Source organism: Ovis aries, chromosome 3 (assembly GCF_016772045.2).
Source record: "Ovis aries strain OAR_USU_Benz2616 breed Rambouillet chromosome 3, ARS-UI_Ramb_v3.0, whole genome shotgun sequence".
In the NCBI taxonomy this organism is placed as follows: Eukaryota; Metazoa; Chordata; class Mammalia; order Artiodactyla; family Bovidae; genus Ovis; species Ovis aries.
The window spans coordinates 104,404,989-104,426,292 of record NC_056056.1 but is presented as its reverse complement, the minus strand read 5'-3'; the positions used below and the strand labels follow the sequence as shown (position 1 = coordinate 104,426,292).

Here is a 21,304-nt window from a genome sequence, read left to right as displayed (position 1 = left end):
CATGCTCCACAGTAAGAGAGGCTACTGCTAGAGAGGCCTGCCACTGCAACCAGAGTGGGCCCTGCTTGCCACGATCAGAGAAGGCCTGTGCAGCAACGAAGACCCAGCACAGCCAGAGATAATCTTCTTTTTTAAAGACCGTCTTCAGGGCTTTCTAGGATCCCCTGCGGTTTGAGGAACCCAGCTGATGCCCCAGCCCCACCTCGAGGTCAAGAGACAAGCTAGCGGCTTTGCTCACAGAGCTGAGGAGAGGCTGATGAGCCAGACGAGGGCCCCATGTGAGGGGGTCAGCGCAGAGGCTGCCTGGAGTGCGCACAGGCCCCAGCGGAGGGCAGGTGGATCTGCCTGGGGGTGTGGAGTCTCCTTGGCCCCCCTGAGGTTCACATGACATCAGGGGGAAGGTGCGGGGGTGCCCGGCGATGGCCAGGAAGGAGGCGTATAGCCTCTGTCCTTTGACCTTCACCAAATTTGGAAAAGGAAATGGTAACCCACTCCAGTACTCTTGCCTAGAAAATCCTACGGACAGAGGAGCCTGGTGCAGGCTACTGTCTATGGGGTCGCAAAGAGTCGGACGCGACTGAGCGATTTCACTTCACTTCAAACCCAGAGCACCGCCCAGGAAGGATCCACCGGGGAGCCGCGCCCTGCCCCCGGAGCTGGGCGGAGTCCCGGGCTATGCGCCAGGATGGCTGGCCTTGGCTGAGGCCTGGACAGGAGCTGGGACAGTCTGGTGAGATGAAGTGAACCCCTGTATCTCCCTCCCAGGCATCATCTCAGGTCTTCCAGGGCTTCCATCCAGCCCCGGAAAGGCGGGCAGTGGAAGAGGTGTCCAGGCAGTGAGAGACAAATAAAGCCAAGTGAGACAAAGCTACAGCTGTGCCAACTCATGGGACACCTGGGTGCCGTGGCCTTCAGGGAAGCACTGTTTGAGGGCAGCAGACTTTTGTTGAACTCCTGTGGGGAGGGGCCTCCACCTGCCTGGGGAGACCCACCACCACCCAGAGAGGCTTTCCTCACAGGTAGGGGTTCTTGGTGGAGCAAGGACCTAAACCCTGAAACTACTGTCTGTCTCCTGTGCCCCTCAGCCAGCCGTAAGCAGAACCAGGGCTCAAAGGAATCTGAACAAAGGATACAGAGTGGGGACCCCATGAAGCCAGGTTTGGGGTACCAAGGAGGAAGGGTTTGAAGTTGGATCTGGAAAGAAAGTACTGTTGCTCAGTCATGTCCAGTTCTTTGCAGCCCCATGGACTGTAGCCCGCCAGGCTCCTCTGTCCATGGAATTCTCTAGGCAAGAATACTGCCATTTCCTTCTACAGGGGATCTTCTCCACCCAAGGATCAGCCCTAGTGGGCTGCCGTCTATGGGGTCGCACCGAGTCGGACATGACTGAAGTGAGTTAGCAGCAGCAGCAGCACTGCCAAGGACTCTCCAGAAACTCTCAGACATTCACAAGGAGAGTTAGCCGCCACCTATGAGTCCATACCACTGCTAGGCTTGCTGAGGGCCATGTGGGGAGCTCTGCTCCGGGGTGTCCTTGACCTCCACACTCTCCTAACCTTTCTCTTTCCTGCCTCTCCCACAGGCCTGGGCAGGACCAGCTCAGAGTGCTCTGGAAAACCCCCTGTAGGTGCTGGGGGGAAAAGAGACGGGGGGCACACATCATGCAGGCCAGCCCCGTGTGTGTTTTATGAGGGGCACACTTGTGGTGGCAGCTGTGGTTGGAGGTTCTCCAGGCCCAAGGTGCTAGAGGACTGGTGGTGGGGTGGGGCGTGTGGGCAGCTGCCCTGTTTTGTTGTATTGGGTTGGCTCAAAAAGCTCACTTGGGTTTTTTTTCTTAAGATGAGCTCCTTGAAGCTCATTAACTTGTGAATTTAGAAGAAAGCATATCTGGCAATGGAAGTTCAGCCCTCATCCCAAACCAGGAGCGGGGATGGGGGCCTTCTCTGGTCCTGCCTCATGCTGACTAGGCCATAATTACGGCCAGGTCTCTCTTGGACAGCACGACTGGCGAGTTCCCAAGCTGACGTGTGCAGCATGGGAGGCTTGGCAGGGTCTTCGCCATGTATATCACTTAGGGATGAAAGTAATGGGCTTTGCGTACCAGCTTTGTCACTTTCTAGGTCCCAGTGGCGCCAGTGGTAAAGAACCCGCCTGCCAATGCAGGAGACGTAAGAGATGTGGGTTCGATTCCTGGGTCGGGAAGATCCCCTGGAGGAGGATATGGCAACCCACTCCAGTATTCCTGCCTGGAGAATCCCATGGACAGAGGAGCCTGGTGGGCTACAGTCCATGGGGTTGCAGAGTCAGACACGACTGAGTGACTTAGGGCGAATCCTCTACCTTTTCTGGGTCTCACTTTCATCATCCACAGAGATAATGACATTTCCCTGCCGAGGCCACTGTGAGGACTCCACTCAAGGAGCTCAGCCTCTGCCCTGACCCGACAGCTGCAGGGGGCTTGCACTCTCCTCTGCCCGGGGTGCCGCCGTGGCCAGCTCCAGGGTCCACTGAGTCCCTGGCCGCTGTGAAGCCCAGGCACTCCAAACTCCTCCTCCCTCGGGGGGTCAACTGCTCCAGACTGTTCTTCCTCCCAGGACCTGAAAGTTGGAGCTGATTAGCTGGCACAGACACACACAAATGGAGAAGGGTGTGCAAGTGCACGCAGAGGAGGGGGCGGCACAGGGCTCTGTTTCCATGGGAACCAGTGGCACAGGCTGGCTCCTTCCTAGGGTGCAGAAAAGGGAAACTTGGCTGAGGTTTTGGGCACCAGGCTCCTGGGTGCTTTCCCTGCGGGCTGAGCAAGTGCCCCGGAGTCTGCCCTCCTGAGGGGCGGGAAGGAGACTCCCTCCCCAGGATGTCCAGGGACCCTCACCCCTTTCCTCCACGTCTGCCCCGGAAGAGTCTCGTGAGGTCCCTCAGCTGCCCTGATGTGGTCCCAACCCCAGACACAGACAGCAGGGAGACACGCTGGGCTCCCTGGAGAGTACAAGGAGTTCAGGTTTGAGGAGAGCTGCCCCCATGGCAACTCCCCATGTGGGGTCAAAGGAGACAGGTGAGGCGGGCACAGGTGAAACAGGTTGAAGGCCCCCTGGCCTGTGACCCGCATCATGTTGCCTTGGTAGCTGTCACCATCTCTGGGTGGTGTGTCCCCATCGCTGGGGCCATTGAGGGCCCAGCACCCAGGGCTATGTCCCCACTAGGAGCATGCTCTGGATGCCAGGGGTGCCCAGAAGTCACCTTCAGGGCTGCTGGAGGGAGACCAGAGAGACCCCTCTCCAAAGCCCAGTTTAACTGTAAAGGCCCAAGGTCATAGGCAGGGGTTGGGGTCACTCCACCCGTTGTCCATGAGGGGCTGGTAGGATGAGGGAGGGCGCAGCCAGGAGGGACGGGGCTGGCCTGCTCTGGAAAATGCTTGGGAGCCTCTCCGCGCTGCCCTGCTGTCCTTCCCTCCGGTGGGCAGGAACACGGGGCTCTCTCCGCACCCCCTAAACTTCCCTCTCCCAAGGTTACGGAGCAGAGAGTGCGTTAGAGAAAGAGACAGATGGGATGGAAGTGGGCATAGACAGAGACCCCGGGTGACAGGGGCAGAGGGGCGGCCCAGAGGGAGAGCCGGACTAGGAACGGCTACACAGAGGGAGTGGGGCAGGGAGACCGGGAGAGGGACGGGAAGGATGAGCGCGAGCGAGGGGAGAGGTGCACGCGGAGGGAGGCTGGGCGCGGACTGACACACAGCAGAAGGGGCGGAGCCTAGGGTGGCAGCGCGCTGGCGGGGAGGGTGGGCAGGGGGCGGGCGCGGAGCCGCCAGCAACAATTGCGTCTGGGTCCCGGCAAACATGAAGCAGCTGCCCGCACGGCCGGCTGCGCGGAGAGGAAGCCGGCAACAGTTTAGTCGGTCGTCCAGGATGCAGCGGGCCAAGGTAGGCTCTGGCGGGAATGGGCGCTCGCCCAGGGCTGGGGGGTGGGGGCTTCGGGGGTTTACCCTGGACCAGGGAGCCTGGCTGTGCCTCTTTGTTTGGCTCCATTCCCTGCTGTTCCCTGTAGGGTCGCTATGGGAAAAGTAAGTGTTGGGGTGTCCTGCCTGGGAGGCTAGACTCCTGGGGCCCCCGTCAGACGGCAAAGGCTTTAAGTGTTTGTGGAACAGAAGCTGGACAGAGGAGTAGCTTGGGGTCAGCCATGTGGTTCAGTTAAGTCCCCGGGGCAAGTGTCAGAGTGCTGACCCCAAGCCTCTGACTCATTAGTGCTGGGAAAAGGCTGAATGCTGGGAGGGGGTGTCTTACCTTTGAAGGCTGGTCAATGAGTGCATCATTTAATTATCCAAGTAATTAATGAATGTCCACTTCCTGAAGGGCTAGAGGACCCTGACAAGGACACATGTGGTTAGTTTCCACTGTGGGGCTGTTGGGAGGCTGGAGAGAGAGAGAAAGCAAGGGAAATGCCTGCAGTAGAGTTCAAGAGATGGTGTCAAGGAGTTGGGAAGGATGAAGAATAATTAACGCAGAGTAACGAGGAAATGGAAAATAAGCTCACCCCTCCCAGAAGACAGTGAACACTCAGAAAATCTGCTGATGTCTTGCCACCTCCCCACATGTGTGGGACAGTCTTGCTTTGGAGGGAAGAAGAAACACCAGGATTAGATTTGGCTGCTTGTAACAGAACAACCCAAATAACAGTGGTTTGAACACATTTGCTTGCGTTTCTCACACAGAAGTCCAGAGGGAGGCGGTAGAGGGCTGGCACGGAGACCCTGTGATCCACAGGGCCTAAGTGCCATCTGTCTCAGCAGGGACTCAGGCTCCATCTGTCTCACTGGCTTCCGTTCTCGAGGTTACCTTAGCGTCCAAAATGGCTGCTGGAGCTCCAGCCAACACACATAGGCTGCAGGAAGTAGAAAGAAGGGCGGGCCAAAATAAAACACAACCCTCCATAAAATCAGGGCCGTGTGGGTTAGGGAGAGTGGATACTGGGTTGGTCTCTGCCAATCTCCCCGCCAACTCCGTGCCCTTCCCCCTGAGATGGATTCCTACTCTCTGTCACTCATGAGGACAAGCAGTCCAGAGTGGGCTTGTGGGTGGTGGCCCCAGGCCACCCTGCCCCTGACCCCAGGCCACCCCCGCCCCCGCACCGTCCGCTCCATCACTCAGTGGCGTCAGGAGGGTCGGCAGAGGTGCTGACATGAGGCCCTTCGAGCGTGCCGGCAGGGCATGTTGAAAAGGTGCTTTTCTCCCCGTCACCTTAAGTCTCCCCCGCCACCTCCAGGCAGACAGGGCAGGAGTAGAGAAACGCAGAGCCGTGTCACGGGCTCACACGCTGTGTGCTCACTGTACACACGTGCCACAGCCATCGCAGGTCACGTGCATCCTTGGACATCAGTCTGAGCCTGCGACGCGCAGCCGCACCCCATGGCTGTACCCATGGTTGGCCAGGTTGCCAGACCTGCAGAGGTGGGGCTCTCAACTGAGTCAGGCTGCGTGCAGATGTGCATTCAGCCTGCTGTGTCCACCAGCCACCCGACGGTCCCTCTTCTCTTGCCTTTCCCCCACTGGTCCCTGCCTGCCAGGAGGTCACGCCTTGTCCCTGCCAGATGAGCGTCAGGAGTGGTTCCCGTCCTCCACGTGCATCTGGCCCTTCCCTTGGTTATCGTGACCCCACACTGGCCCCTGCCCTCTCTCACAGCCAGGCCCCAGTGGGTCCACCGTGCCTGCCAATGCCCTTCCTACAGCTGGCCTGGCTGGAGACTGGAGTGGGCCCCACACCTTCAGCTGTGGGCCAGGCAGGGACAGTGATCACCACTGTCACCAAGGTCAGCAGGGAGATTATGAAAAATCAGCTTCCTCTCAGTGGTAAAGAACCTGCTTGTAATGCAGGAGACACATGTGTGATCCCTGGGTCAGGAAGATTCCCTGGAGAAGGAAAATGACAACCGGCTCCAGTGTTCTTGCCTGGAGGATGCCATGGACAGAGGAGCCCGAGGGGTTACATACTGTTTGTGGGGTCACAAGAATCAGACACGACTTAGCGACTGACCCGCCACCAGCACTTGCGGCAGTGGGGCTACAGTTCGGAGCGCAGGCTGGGAGGTGGCCTGACTCATCCATCCTCAGCGCCTGTCACTGTCGTTTGTGGGTCCTCACGAAGTCCTGGGAGGGTGGGCCCTGCCACTTCCCCTGCTGTAGACACGAGGCTTGGGGTCGAGGGTGACGGGGGTGGGCGTGCAGCTCGCCCAGCACAGGGCCGGGACTTGAACTCCCTGAGATCTTAGGAAAAAGGAGCGAGCAGAACCCTTGCTCTTCAGGGAGAGACGTCTTCATGGCCTGGCATGTCCACTGGGACCCTCTACCTGCCCAGGTTCCTGCCTTCTTGCAGGGAGTTTGTGGGAGGTGGTCCCTAATTCTTTCCCTCATTTCCAAGTATAGTAATCACATCCCCGAATTGAATGGCGAATGAAGTGGGTCTGACTGTTCTCTGGGACAAGGGGGACGAGGCCAGGGCCGAAGGGCAGAGCCCTGAAGCGGCCGCTCCTCCCTCCAGGGTCTTTCCAACAGGCTCTGCACCTGGATTCTCTCCCTGGACCCCCACATGACCCCCCAGGTAGTGCCTGGTATTGTACCCACTTTACAGGTGAGGAGACTAAGGCCCACCCTAGATTGCAAGCTACCAAGTGTTACAGTGGGAATTTGAACCCTGCTCTGTCTTACTCCAAAGCTCAGTTCCCTGTGGCTTGTGGGGGGAATGGACAGGGATGTCATGGGAGACAGCTATAGGGAGAGAGGAGTGTGCCTATAACCAGGCAACTGATTATAGGTGATGCCCCACCCCGGTTGGGGGCTGGCCCCGTGGAGTTGTGGCCTATTGCACCCTCCGAATACTTCTGTGAGTACACTCGGGTTAGACCCCACCCCAACCATTCCTCCTGGATTACTCGTGTGACCTTGAGCCAGCCACATCCCCTTTTCTGGGGGCTCCAAAGGATAGGACCCCAGTGTTCTGACACCAGGAGCCCTCTTCTTATCCAAATCTGCCACAAGCATGGGAGCTGCTTTGCCAGCTGGGGCTGGGGGGCCATCTGCTCTCCAGGAGCATCTGCACAGCCCTGAATGTGGCCTCTGTGAGGAAGAGGGGAGACCCTGGTTTCCAAGGCAAAGAAAAAAGAAGGGAGAGAACTTGGCGCACCTCCCTTTGCTGGTCCTGCAGCCCAGGCCGGAAGGAGACAGAGCGCGAAGGAGGGTGCAGTGTGGAGTGAGCCACTGTGCGGCCCCTCCCCCAGCTCCAGCTGACTGATGTTTCTCTGGAACAGGCAGGTGCATCTGTCAGCTGTGATCAGCCCACATCCCGGAGCGCCACAGAGCATCCACGTGATGGGGACAAGCCAAGGGGCCCCGCAGGCGCCGGAGCGAGGGGTGGGTGTGGGGTTAGCTGTGCTGACCTGAGAAGCATGGCTGAAGGGCCTGTGCCCGCTCCCCAGCTGGCCCAGCTCTGATCTGTTGCCTGAGGTCTCTGCCCGGCGCTCCCCTCCAGCAGGCAGCCCACACCCGTGCCATGCTCAGCCAGGCAGAGCATCTGCTGGTCTTTCCCGGCCTCACCTGGCCCCCCAGCACATGCCTTTCGAGGCAGGCAAGGGGCAAATCCGAGACCTGCTGCTGCTGCTCTGCCCTGTGCCCAGTCCACCCTGGCCCTGTGTTAAGATCCTCTCTAGGCACTTCGCTGGTGGTCTAGTGGTTAAGACTCTGAACTTCCATTGCAGGGGGCTCAGGTTTGATCCCTGGTCAGGAGATGCAAGAGACTTCAATCCCTGGGTCTGAAAGATCCCCTGGAGGAGGGCATGATGACCCACTCCAGTATTCTTGCCTGGAGAATCCCATGGACAGAGGAGCCTGGTGGGCTACAGCATCGCAAAGAGTCAGACATGACTGAAGCCACTTAGAGCACATGGGTTCTATCCTTGGTAAGGGAACTAAGAGTCCGCATGCCATGGTGTGCAGCTATAAAAAAAAGATCTTGTCTCAGGATGGGCCCTCTGGGCAGTGACTCCAGAGCACCAAGTACTTGGGCCAGCTCTGCCCAAGTGACACTGTGAGCGTGGGCAGTGTCCATCGCCTCCCTGGGCCGCAGATATGCTCATCGCCTCTGCGGGGCCCTCACCTGAGGTTGGGCCCTGTGCTGAGCCGTGGGGGCTGGGGGGCCGTAGTGCAGATCACCCTGCCCCTACATACGTGTATGCCCCCTGGCCTGTCACAGAGCCCACCCCCAGCATTTGGAATTGACGGGCCAGCCAAGCGCGAACGTAGCTGCGGAAGTAACACGGCTATGCCTCTGGGCTCAGTTCCAGGCTCCTCACGCCTTAGCTGTGTGTCCTCAGACAAGTTATTTAGCTTCTCTGTTCCACGGTCTCCTCGTTTTCCTCCTTGGTAAATAAGATCCTCCGCCAACCCCGCCCCCCCCACACCCCGTGCACAGAGAGAGCTCTGTAAACGATGCGAGTATCAGTGCGGTCATTTTTGGGTTGCTGAGTCGAGCCTGTGAAGCGCACCCCAACGGGACAGTGCGATCCGTGAGCGGCTCAAGTCCACCCCCGGGTTGGTGAGAAGTCTCATCGCCTGGGCAGCAAAGGGCAGGTGAGGAGATGGTGGGCTGGCGGAGGTGGCAGCATCAGAGGCGGGGCAGCGACACCCCAGCAGCCCCCTCCTCGGCACCAGTGTCCTGAGTGGAGCAGCACCCAGGCGCGTGTGTGTGTGAGTGTGTATGTGTGCCTGTGTGCACGTGCGAGTTCTGCAGGGGCTCACGACAGTCTCACCTCCCCTCCCATGCAGGAGGCAGGCTGCCTGGCTGGCATCTATTGATGCCCAGGGGTGGGAGGAAAACCAAGCGCTCCCCCCTCCTCCTGCGAAGCCTTCCCATCCCAAATCCTCAGGGCCTGCATGACTCGACGCCCACTGCCACTTCCTGCCATCTGTCCCGAGTGATGGAAATAGAGCACGCAAAGACGAGTGGGCGCTCACGAGCCCGCCTGCAGCAGTCCCCATGGGCAGGGTCAGGGCGCCAGGCAGCCCCACACCTGGAGTCTGCACGTCCCTGCCGGCCCAGGCTCTGGGTTCGAGACAGCCCCCCTCCCCACCCCCGCTGGGAGAAAGGGAGAGTGTGAATGTGAGACCGCTTCCTCCCACAGATAAGGCCCAGAATTTCCTATCTGGTGGGATAAGCACTCTAAACCTTGGCTGCACTTTCAGACTGACTGTCGAGCTTTATAAAAATAGAGTGGTGCAGGCCCCATGGAATCAATAATGCAGCCCCCGGGGAAGGCAGAGGTGGGGAGACTTCCCAAGTGATTCTGATGTGCAGCCAGCTGAGCAGAGCAAGTTGGGTGGCCCTGCTGACATCACTGGGCCATGGGCTGGGCCCTGCCCCTTGCATGGGGCAGCCAGACCCTCACGCAGCACCAGGAGGGTGAACAATAGTGCTGATCACTCCTGCTGGGGGCCGGGTGTGTCACCTCGTTTAAACTCCCCCATAGTCCTGTGAATTATCCCCATTTTATAGATAAGCAAACTGAGGCTTGGGTCTTCCCCTGTGGCTCAGTGGAAAGAATCCACCTGCAGTGCAGGAGACACAGACAACATGGGTTTGATCCCTGGACTGGGAAGATCTTCTTGAGGAGGGAATGGCAACCCACCCAAGTATCATTGCATAGGAAAATCGCATGGACAGAGGAGCCCGGTGGGCTACAGTCCGTAGAGTCACAAAGAGTCAGACATGACTGAAGCGACTGAACCCAGACACACACACAGAATGAGTCTCAGAGCGGTCAGGAACTTCATCCAAGCTCTCCCAGCCAGGAGAAAAGGGCCCAGGTTTCAAGTCCCTGCCTGGTTGAGCACAGGCCTCTTCCCACCGCACTTGACTGAAATACCATTCTGCTCGAAATCTTCCCTCCCTTGCCCCCCAGAAGTCTTCCCTCCCTCCCCAGCTAGGTGTGTCTTCTGGGCCCTGGCGGCCCTTAGGAAGCTGTTCCTGCAGTTTCTCAGGCACAAGCGCCTGTAAGCATTTGGGAGGAGCTAGCCGTGCCTCTTGCACATGCGTGAACTCAGTCACTTTACCTTGGGGGAAAGCAGCCTGGATGTTTTCACCCCAAAGGCTGCCACCTATGTGCCCACAGGTCACCTCTGCCAAGCCTTCTCTGAGATGCTCTTTGGGGGTTTTCTGGAGCCCAGGTGACAAGAACCCCAAAGACTGAGCCACTAGCTCAGTGTGTGTGTCCCTAACGGCCTGACCAGACGGGCCTCCACAGGATGGAGCTGTGCCCACTGGGCATGGGGCAGTGCCCAGTGGGCTGCTGGCCTTTCTGGGGGCCTGTGATGGGGATGTGGGGAGCCACAAGGTAGAATGTCCCAGTTGCGGTCCCAGTGGTTTGTTTAAAATGCTCTGGCTGATTCTGTGGCGTGGTGAGAACTCTCAGATGAGGATTGAGAGTGGAGTGTTCTCGTGGAGAGTCTGGACTGCATTCGGGGGGAGCTGGAAGCCATGAGGGGTATTCGTCCTGTACCATCTCCATGGTGTCAATGTCAAAGTTACTGAGGAGTCCCCTGGACCCTTCCGTTGCTGCCCACATCTATGGCAGAAACTAAATAGCCACCACACTAATATGCCCCCACCTGTCCCGCTGCCTGCACCCGGCTCCGTGCTCCACCATTTTCGCCTCAACCCGGGCAGACCCCAAGCTTGGCCTCACTGTGCCCCAGTTGCCCTCCATGCTCCACCAGACTACCTTTCTGAAGCAACTCTGGACTTGGGTGGGAGAGAGGAGCTGGGGGTAGGGTGTGGCCTGGTAGCAGCAAGCTGCCCACAGCCCCGCAGCTGGAAGGTCTAGAATGGTGCCGGCCCGCAGACATGAGTTTCAGGGTACTTCCCTCGTGGTCCAGTAGTCAAGGATGCACCTGCCAGTGCGGGGGATTCGGGTTCGACCCCTAGTCGGGGAACTAAGATCCCATAAGCCACGGGGCAGCTGAGCCTGTGCGCCTCAACTAGACAGAAGCCCACGTGCTGCAGTGGAGATCTCACATGACACAACTGAGACCCAACATGGCCAAAATAAATGTTTTTTTAAAACGTGTATTGCAAGGCACAAGTGTCACTTTAAATGGTCAGGCAGACACGTTAAAGAAAGTAAATTTTAAAAGAAAAAAATTTTAATATATTTTATTTAATCCAGTGTAACTATTATTTCAGTGTGTGCTCAATACAAAAATTGTTAATAAGCTATTATTAATAAGCTAAGAAGAATGAATAAGCTAAGAAGAATTTGAAATCCAGTGTGTATTTGCACGAACGGCACGTCTCCATTTGGACTAGTCTCATTTCAAACGTTCAGTGGCCACGTTCCGCGCGTGGCTGATGCACGGGACAGCCAGTCCCAGAGGACTCAGTTCTCTGAGCTGGGCTGAGCGAGGGAGCCCCCAGACTGCAGGTTTTCTAGCTGTTTGTGTTCCTCTACCGATTTTTGTCTTATCTGCCTTCACAGATTTTGTCTTGCCTGCTGCAACCTGTGCTATAGCTTCTTATTTTTCTTTAAATTAACTCGTGTTTTAAATTTCCATAAACTCAGTTAAAAGGGAATCAGTAGATCATTCTTGTAAAAGGAGAGATGGTAGCAGGTGCAGAGGTAACCATAACAACGCCCCCAAAACAAAAGCGCACTGCATTCTAGCAGCCCCCCAACCCCCCTCCCTGCCACTCTGTTGCCTGCTGAGGCTCTGAGCTGAAGCTAGAGGGATGCTTCGGGCACCCAGAGTCTAAGTCAGGGTCCCCAGCTTCTGGGATCTAATACCTGATGATCTGAGGTGGAGCTGACATCATAATATTAGAAAGAAAAGTGAAAGTGAAAGTGAAGTCGCTCAGTCGTGTCCGACTCTTTGCGACCCCACGGACTGTAGCCCACCAGGCTCCTCCGTCCATGGGGTTCTCCAGGCAAGAATACTGGAGTGGGGTGCCATTTCCTTCTCCAGGGCATCTTCCCGACCCAGTAATCTAACCCACGTCTCCCGCACTGCAGGCAGACACTTTAACCTCTGAGCCACCAGGGATTAGAAAGAAAATGCACAGTAAATGTAATGCTCTGGAGTCATCCCCAAACCATTCTCCCTCCATTCCACGGAAGAATTGTCTTCCATGAGACCCGTCCCTGGTGCCAGAAGGGCCGAGGACCGCTGGTCTAAGTCATCCCCTCTCCCAGACAGGAGGTTCTCCCAGGCGTTCCCTTCCTGGAGCCAATGCGTGTGTGCGCTAAGTCCTTTCAGTCATGTCCGACTCTTTGTGACTCCATGGACTGTAGCCCGCCAGTCTCCTCTGTCCATGAGATTCTCCAGGCAAGAATTCTAGAGTTACCATGCCCTTCGCCAGGGGATCCTCCCAACCCAGGGACTGAACCCCTGTCTCCTGCATTGGAGGCAGATTCTTTGCCACTGAACCACCTGGGAAACACGCTGGAGCCAATGACCTCCAGCCAAAGCCCAGCAGTGAACACACGTGAATGAGAACGAGCAGGGCTGGCTCTTTGTTGGCCTTGGGCAACAGAGAACACGCCAGATGGGAACATGGCGATCCTGGTGAGAGGGTATGAGGAAGACCTATTCCAGGATTTGTGCTCCAGCCAGGTGGTTTGCAGGAGGGCCTAAGGAACCCTGAAAGAGGGATATGGGCGTTAAACACGGCACCTCTCCAAGCACCCAACACAGTGCCTGCTGGAAAGTAGATGCCTCCCCAACACGCTGCCCTTTCTGTACACCCCCTGCTCTCCCAACTCCTCCTAGACCTGGGACTTGGAAGAAGGGAAGCTGATACCTGCCCCTGGACTCCCCTGGAGGGCAGGAGCTGCAAGTGTGGGCTGAGTGGCCAGAATGTCTCAGCATAGCTGCAGTGCTTGCCCTGAAGGTACCTTGTCAGCTTCGGAGGAGGCTGCAGGTCCCGGGCCAGCCTAGGGCCGCTTCTGGGACCTGGCTCGGAATGCTCACTGCTGGGCCTCACGACCCAGATCTTCTGGCTTCACTGGTCTCTGCCACCCAGCTCTGGCCATTCCTTCCCCTGAGGGCCATGGAGGATGAACGGATGGCTCCATCCTTGTTAAAATGCATCAGACAAGAGCAGGAGGGAAGAAAGTCTCAGCGAATTATGGCGAGAGCTTCAGAGGGCTTTCACTCAGGCATTTAGGATGTTTATTGAGGGTTTTGTGTGTGTTTGTATTTTTTAAATGTTCTTTTTTCGTATGTATGAAAGTTTTGTGTTTTAATGGTAGCTTCCCTGAGACCCTTGCAGACTCACTTGCAGTTGTAAGAAATAAAACAGAGGGGCTTTCCTGGTGGCCCAGTGGCTACGACTCCGAGCTCCGAATGTAGGGGGCCTGGGACTGATCTCCGCTCAGGGAACCAGAGCCCCCATGCTGCTACAAATAAAAAAGATCCTGTGCCCTGAAACCAAGACCTGCCATAGCCAAATGTATAAATAAATATTTCAAAAAGAAATGAGAGAGATCCCGAGCGCCCTTCAGCCAGGTTCGCACGCACTCGTGTGTGTTTAGTCCTGCGCACTTAAATACACACACAGTATCACGTGTGTCCGTTCGCATTTCCATCACTGCAGTCAACACACGAAACAGCCCCATCACCTCAAGGGCTTGTGTTGACCTTGCATAGCCACACCCACCTCCCCTCTTCCAGCTTTCCCTCACCCTTAACCCCTGTCCCACTAACCTGTTCCGTTTCTAAACTGTTGCCACTTTGAAATGTTGCGTAAATAGAATTGTATCCTATTGGCCCTGCGGATAGTATGATATCTCCTAAGGTTTTGTTTGCTTCTCCCTGGCGGCTCGAGATGCGGAGCACCCTTTCACAGGCTTCGTGCCACCTGTCTGTCTTCCTGGGTGACATGTCTGCTCCTCTTCTGCCCATCTGCTAGCTAGAGGCTTTGTTCTTTTGCTGCTGGGTTTTGGAAGTGAGGGTCTTTTGGGTGCCAGGCTCTGTGATGGGGAAGAGCCGTTCACACAGGAGGCCAGGGCCAGCTCTAGGAGCCAACAATCCGGGAGAAAGAGACAGAAATGCACCCAGGTAAACAAGCAAACAGGTCGAGTTCAGCAGCCAGCTAGGCTGGGGCTCGCAGCAGGCACTGGTGTGGGCGAGGAGGTGGGGGTCTCCCAGCACCTGATCTGAGTGAGGCCTGATGGGAGAAGCAGTCCATCCTGAATGTCCAGGAGGAGTATGCAGGTGAGAGGGGAGGGATTGCAGGTAAAGGTGCAGAGAAGTGTACAGGGGGAGGGGGGAATGTGCAGGGGGAGGGGGAATGTGCAGGGGAGAGAGGAGTGTGCAGGTGGGGGAGGGGAGTGTACAGGGGCAGGGGGGAGGAATTGTGCAGGTGAGGGGGGAGGAATTGCAGGTAGAGGCGTGGAGAGGGGTGTTCAGGGGGAGGGGGAGTGTGTAGGGGGAGGGGGAGTGTGCAGGAGGGGGAGGGGAGAGTATGTAGGGGGGAGGGGAGAGTGTATAGGAGGGAGGGGGAGTGTGCAGGGGGAGGGAGAGTGTGCAGAGGGACGGGGAGTGTGCAGGGGGAGAGAGAGGGGTCTGCAGGGGAGGGGGAGTGTGCAGGAGGGGGAGGAGGAGTGTGCTGGGGGAGGGAGAGGGGTGTGCAGGGGGAGGGAGAGGGGTGTGCAGGGGAGGGGGAGTGTGCAGGAGAGGGAGGGGAGAGTGTGTAGGGGGAGGGTGAGTGTGCAGGGGGAGGGGAGAGTGTGTAGGGGGAGGGAGAGGGGTGTGCAGGGGGAGGGTGAGTGTGCAGGGGGAGGGAGAGGAGTGTGCAGGGGGAGGGAGAGGGGTGTGCAGGGGAGGGTGAGTGTGCAGGGGGAGGGGAGGGTGCAGGGGGAGGGAGAGGAGTGTGCAGGGGGAGGGAGAGGGGTGTGCAGGGGGAGGGAGAGGAGTGTGCAGGGGGAGGGAGAGGGGTGTGCAGGGGGAGGGAGAGGGGTGTGCAGGGGGAGGGGGAGTGTGCAGGGGGAGAGGGGCTTAGGCGGCCCTCCCCCACTTTCAAGGCCTCAGAAAGCCTCGCAGCACCGCCCGTGGCTGAGACCCCCTGAAAGCTGGAACCAGGAGGCCACGAGTACACTGTGGCCCTGGCGTGCCCCCAGGCATCTGAGACTTAGTTTGTGCTTCTGTGCTTAGTCGCTCAGCCCTGTCTTTCCAACGCTATGGTCTGTAGCCCGCCAGGCTCTCTGTCCATGGGATTCTCCAGGCAAGAGTACTGGAGTGGGTTGTCATTTCCTCCTCTAGGGGATCTTCAGACCCGGAGGTCCATCCTGTGTCTCCTGGCGGATCCTCTTGCAGGCGGACTCTTTACCACTGAGCCACCTGGGAAGCCACCTGGGAGACTTGGTTTGCTCGTCTTTAAAATGGGCAGGTGCCTCCAATCTCCTATAGTAGTCATAACGATGAGGTGCCTTGAAGGCCCAGAAGTGCAGGAGCGGGGTTCTCGGCCCTGCCCTGTGGTCCCTCCCAGCACTGCCCCCCTCTCGGTAGGACAGAACCCCGGGTCACCTGCTGGGTCTCCGCACATCAGCCCAGGCCTGACTGCAAGACAGAGTCCCCAGGACTAGCCCCAGGCTCCGTGAGGACCACCCCTGCTGGCCGCCCAGTGCTGTCCTGAGGCCAGGGCGCCGACAGACAGCTCCTGCCCAGGCTCTGAGCCCCTCCTGGGTTTCCCCTCTGACCTTCTCCACTCAGCCCACGTACAGAGCGTTCAGCAAAGGATTCATGAAATCATGAAGGGACAGCTGCCCATCATCCCCCACCTGCCTCCTGGGCTGAAATAAAGACCTGATTCATTGAGGCCTTTTCTCTCCCGAATAAGATCATTAATAATGAAGAAGGTCTCTGTCTGTCAGCCTGGGCAGGGCCTGTGCGTGTGTGTGTGTGTGTGTGTGTGTGTGTGTGTGTGTGTAAGTGTGTAGGGCGCCTCCCTCAGCATCCCTGGCACCTGGGGCCCCCGGCCACCCCCACCAACACCCCCTTTCTGCCCTGTTGGGATGGTGAGCCCAGTCCGGCTGTAGCTCTGAGCACCACTGACCACCCCCAATGGCAGGCCAGGCTAAGCCTGGAAGAAGGGAAGAGCGTGGAGGGGCTGCTGAGCGTGTGTGTTGGAGGGGCGGCCTGAGGGGGCGACAACCACAGGGGGGACGGGCAGTGGGACCTGGCTGGAAAGATCGTGAAAGTCAGGATAAGTGGTTGAGTGTTGCCAGGTCCAGACAGCTGCTTCATCAAAAGCTGACCAGGAGGCCCACCGCCCAGCCCCAAATACAGGCCGCCCTTGTGGGGCCGTGCGCCAGCTCAGCTCCTGGAGGGCTCCCCCAGCCAACAAGAGCCCGCAGGAGGCAGCACACCCGCCTCTGCTCACCTGAGCATTTGCTCAGACTCCACAGTTTCGGGGACGTTTGTAGGGTTTTTCTTATTCCTCAAGTTTAGGAAAGCCACCACAGAGGACAGGCAAGAACCCAAAAGGCCAGAAGCTTGCTTTCGCAGCTTTCCTTGCAGCCAGAGAGGAGACGTTTGACATGGGCTGGGACAGTCTGACGCCTCTGCTCTTGACCTCGAACCTGGAGCCAGTGGGTCAACCGAGACCCCCACAGAATGGTGATGCCAGTGGGGGCCCCAGGCCCAGTGTCCCTGGATAGCAGCGCCAGCAGCAGCAGAGGTCTTCGTCCTGGCCCCTGGGTGTCCGTGACTGAGGCCTGGCTGTCCGTCAGCCTGCCCTTTGCTCTGGTCTGTCTGCCAAGCCTGGCTCTGTCTGTCCTGGGGAGGCTGTGAAGGGCCTGGGTCCCCCACCATTGATTCCTCTCCAGTTACCATCCACCTGGGTGCATCTTTCTGGTCGTTGTACCCAAGAACCCAACCATTGCAGGGGCTGTGCTGGAGTCTCTGCGTCTGCAGAACTTGCCTGAGTGTACATCTGTTTGTGATGTATTTCGGACACTCGTATAATTTTCAGGACCATATAAATGTCTGCCTGCGAGGCGGGAGTCACAGGAGACATGGGTGGGATTGCTGGGTCTGGAAGATCCCCTGGAGGAGGAAATGGCAACCTACTATGATATTCTTGCCTGGAGAGTCCCATGGATGGAGGAACCCGGCGGGCTACAGTCCTTGGGGTTCCAAAGAGACGGACACGACTGAAGTGTCTGAGCAAGCATAAATGTAGTGAAACCCCATGACCCTGGAAGGACATCACCACCATCATCCTGGCCAGTCAGCCCCCACTCAGCACCAGGGCCCGCGTGGGGGTGCTGCTTCCTCCCACGCCTGGAACTCAGGCTACGCATACTGGGTACAGTGAACTTGGGGGCGACCTGGGGCCGCGACCCAACAGGCACGACTGGGGCACAGCCATCCTGAGCAGGGTGGATGACGCACAGGCAACAAGTCAGACTCAGCAGATGCCCAGAGGGGCCACCCTGCTGCCTGCCTGGCCGCTGAGGATGGTGGGCCAATGACAGGCCACGAGAGGGCGGGCCAGGTGAGAGTGCTCCAGTTATCAATACAGGAAAACAAGTCTCGAGGCTCCAGGGTCCACTGTGCCCGCTGGCTGTCCTTTCCCGACCCACACTCAGTGGAGCTCACAGCCCGGCATCTTAACAACTCACCCACAGCTCTCTGCTCCAAGACTCCACTCACCAGTTGTTGGAATTGTTTCTGCAGACCGTTGCACAGTGTAGAGCTGTGGGTTCCATCCACGTGCCCCCTCCTGGGGAAGTCGTCAGGCCCTTCTGCAGTCTCTATTTGCCTCAAGGTAAAAAAAATAATAATAATAATCAGGGGCTTCCCAGGTAGCTCAGTGGTAAAGAATCTGCCTGCCAATGCAGGAGGCCCAGGTTCGATCCCTGGGTCAGAAAGATCCCCTGGAGGAGGAAACGGCAGCCCACCCCCAGTATGCTTGCCTGGAGAGTCCCATGGACAGCGGAGACTGGTGGCTACAGTCCTTTGTGTCGTAAAGAGACGGACACGACGGAGCAACCGAGCATGAATGCAAAAAATACTGAGCTCTGGGCGAGGCAAGGAACCCCGACTTTGCTGTGTGGCCTGTGTGGATCCACCCCCCTCTCCGGGCTTAGTCAGTGAGGGATTTGGACTGGGATCTCTGACTGACATCCAGACTTGTGTCGGGGTCATGGGGAGACTGATGAGCCAGTCTGGACCCTCACCTCCCTCCTTCCAAGGGCCCCGTCATGTGCCAGAGCAGGTGCCCAGTGGAGAAGCCCACAGACCCTGCCCTCAGCCGGGAGTTCCTCCAGCAAGTCAGCACCGCACAGTCCGTGCCAGGGTGGGGATGTGGATAACAAGGGTAGGCCCAGCGCCCGCAGCTTTAGAGGCCCGGCTGCTTCATGCAGGAGATGGCTTTCTGGTTGGACCTTTTTTTTTTAAAGTTTTCCTTATTTTTATCTTGGGCTTTTCCAGTGGATCAGGCTGTAAAGAATCTGCCTGCCGTGCAGGAGACCTGGGTTCAATCTCTGTGTGGGGAAGATCCCTGGAGCAGGGAATGGCTCGCCACTCTAGTATGCTTCCCTGGAGAATCTCATGGACAGAGGAGCCTGGTGGGCTGCAGTCCGTGGGGTCGGAAAGAGTACACGAACGAGCGACCAACACGTGCACATTTTTTATTTAATTTATTTATTATTATCTGGGGCTGCACAAGCTCTTCATTGCTACGTGCGGGCTTTCTCTAGTTGTGGCGCGTGGGGAATACTCGCTAACCGTGGTGCGTACGCTTCTCACTGTGGTGGCTTCTTGTTGCAGAGGACACGCTCCAGGGCGTGGATGGGTTCAGCAGTTGCTGCCCGAGGGCTTAGTTGCCCCGCAGCACGTGGGATCTTGGTTTCCCCACTAGGGACTCAACCCATGTCCCCTGCGTTGTAAGGCAGATTCTTGACCACTGGACCATCAGGGGAATCCCTGTTAGCTGGATCTTAAAGCATGAGCAGGGCTTGTGTGTGGAAGGAGTGTGTGTTCACAGCCTAGCGAGGCTGGCAGGGAGCGTGCCTGCAAGCAGAGGGTGCCCAGCCCCACGGTGGCCTTGAACATCCTTCTCAGCCCGCTCCTCCAGCTTGGATCACCAGCGGACACTGTCTGCGCTTGCAAGATGGCCTCGCCATGCAGGGACAGAGGGTTCTTGGAGAGAGAGGGGGAGGGTTGAGAGATGGGGCAGGAGGTGATCCATGCCGGGGGCAGTGGCGCCCCGGGACTCGTCCAGCGGGGCAGGGGCTCCTCTCACGCGCCCCCGGAAGGTAAGGGCCTGCGTGGAGTGAAGGACTGCCTCGAGGCATCCTGGGGACGATCTGGAGGTGCCCTTGGTGAGCCAGGGCTCACAGTCTCCCTGCCTGTTCCTGCTGCAGGAGGTGATGAAGGTGTCCGACGGCAGCCTCCTGGGGGAGCCTGGGCGCACTCCGCTGAGCAAGAAGGAGGGCGCGAAGTGGCAGCGGCCGCGGCTCACCCGGCAGGCCCTGATGCGCTGCTGCCTGGTCAAGTGGATCCTGTCCAGCGCAGCCCCGCAGGGCTCAGGTAGGGGCTGGGCCCCCTGGGGAGAGGGTGGGTGTCTGCCCTGAGCTCAGAGACCTACCCGAGGACCCCAGCCTTGACCTCTGCAGGGAGGGGCTTCTATTCATTCAGGCCCGTCCCTGTGCATCAGTGTCCGTGCCCCACGGGGCACAGAGCTCGAGGCGGGGCCCAGGGAGGCGGGGAGTGTTGGGCCCTCACTGGGGTTCTCCCAGCCAGGAGGATGGAAAGGGCTTTCAGAGCCTTGCCGGCTGGGTGACCTTTAGCATCACACTCTTCCTGAGTCCTCGGTGAAAAGAGGGGCTGATACCCTGCTACAGGGGTGTGGTGAGGAGGTGGCCTGGCCTCCGGCCTCCTCAGTCCTGCCCAGCGCAGCCCGAGGGCTGGCCGTGTACTGCAGGCTGCACTCGGCGTTGGCAAGAGAAACGGCGGCCTGGCTCATGCTGGTGACACTTGGTGTTTGTGGTGCAGTAAGTGATGCAGAAGGGACTTCGTGCAGCCCCGTACTCTCACACACGTGCACATACTCACACCTATACACACCCACTAAGAACTTGTGGGCACACACAGGCACACGTATCACACATAGATCCCGTGACCACACACACCAGGCGTGCCTGAGAGTCTGCCTTTTTGACTTTAAGGAAGAGGTGCGGACTTGGACCCCTGAGTGCCGTGTCTTGTTCATTGTCTCAGACACTCTTGGTGATTTCCAGAGAGACTCAGTCTCTGACTGGAAAATGGGGACATCCACGACCCCAGCATCCCAGGCTTGATGCGGCGGGGGTCAGCCATGCGTGCAGGCCAGGCCCCTGTCCTTGACCTGCACCCCTACTCCACGGCACACTCCCAGCACGATTCATCTGCTTCCCGGAGCCCCTGCCATCTGTGGTGCTTTGCCACCCTCCTCTGGCCCTTTTCTTCTCCACAGCAGCCTCCGTGGAGGCTCTGAAGCCTGTGAATACACGTGTGAGGTCCATGGGGGTTCTCCACTTCTCGCGATGGAGCAGAAACATGAACTCACTAAAAGTTCATGCAGACAGCTTAACTGGGAAACTCACATCTTCACGACTGTTTTTTTCTGCAGCAGAGTAAAAGCAATTGTTCTCCATCAGGGTAGGAACAAGGAGCAGACATGAGCAGTGGTGCCCTCGTGTGGCCAGTCCTTTGCGCCTAGAGGGCTTGAGTCTGTTTTAACAGACCCCACTTGACCTCACTGGAGGCACAGATTTTTTAATTTGATTGAAAGGTAGTTGATTTATAATATCGTGTTAATTTCCACTGCACAGCAAAGTGATTCAGTAATACATACATACATGCATATATATTCCTTTCCGTATTCTTTCCCATTGTGGTTTATCACAGGATATTGAAGAGTTCTGTGTGCTGTGCAGTAGGAGCTCGTTGTTTATCCATCCTGTAAATAACAGTTTGCATCTGTTAATCCCAGACTCTCACTCCGTCCCTCCGCCACGGCAACCACGAGTCTGTTCTCTCTGTCTGTGAGTCTGTTTCCATTTTGCAGATAAGTTCATATGCTTTGTATTTTAGAGTCCACATATAAGTGATATCACGTGGTATTTGTCTTTCTATTTCTGACTTACTTCGTTTAGTAGGACAGTCTCTAGGTTCATCCAAGTTGCCACAAATGGTAGGATGTCATTCTTTTTAATGGCTGAGTAATATTCCATTGTGCTGTTGTTAAGTCATGTCTGACTCTTTTTGACCCCATGGACTGCAGC

The 21,304-nt window shown here is 57.6% G+C and overlaps 1 protein-coding gene across 1 annotated transcript in view; it reads left to right on the top strand.

Moving 5' to 3' along the window:
• Positions 1-3,829: 3,829 nt before the first annotated feature.
• KCNIP3 (potassium voltage-gated channel interacting protein 3) overlaps positions 3,830-21,304 on the top strand; it is a 99,036-nt gene continuing 81,561 nt past the window's right edge. The window contains exons 1-2 of the mRNA XM_027967108.3: positions 3,830-3,917; positions 19,403-19,568. Of these exons, the coding sequence (XP_027822909.1) occupies positions 3,834-3,917; positions 19,403-19,568 (250 nt within the window). The 5' untranslated portion in view covers positions 3,830-3,833. The remainder of the gene's footprint in view (positions 3,918-19,402; positions 19,569-21,304) is intronic.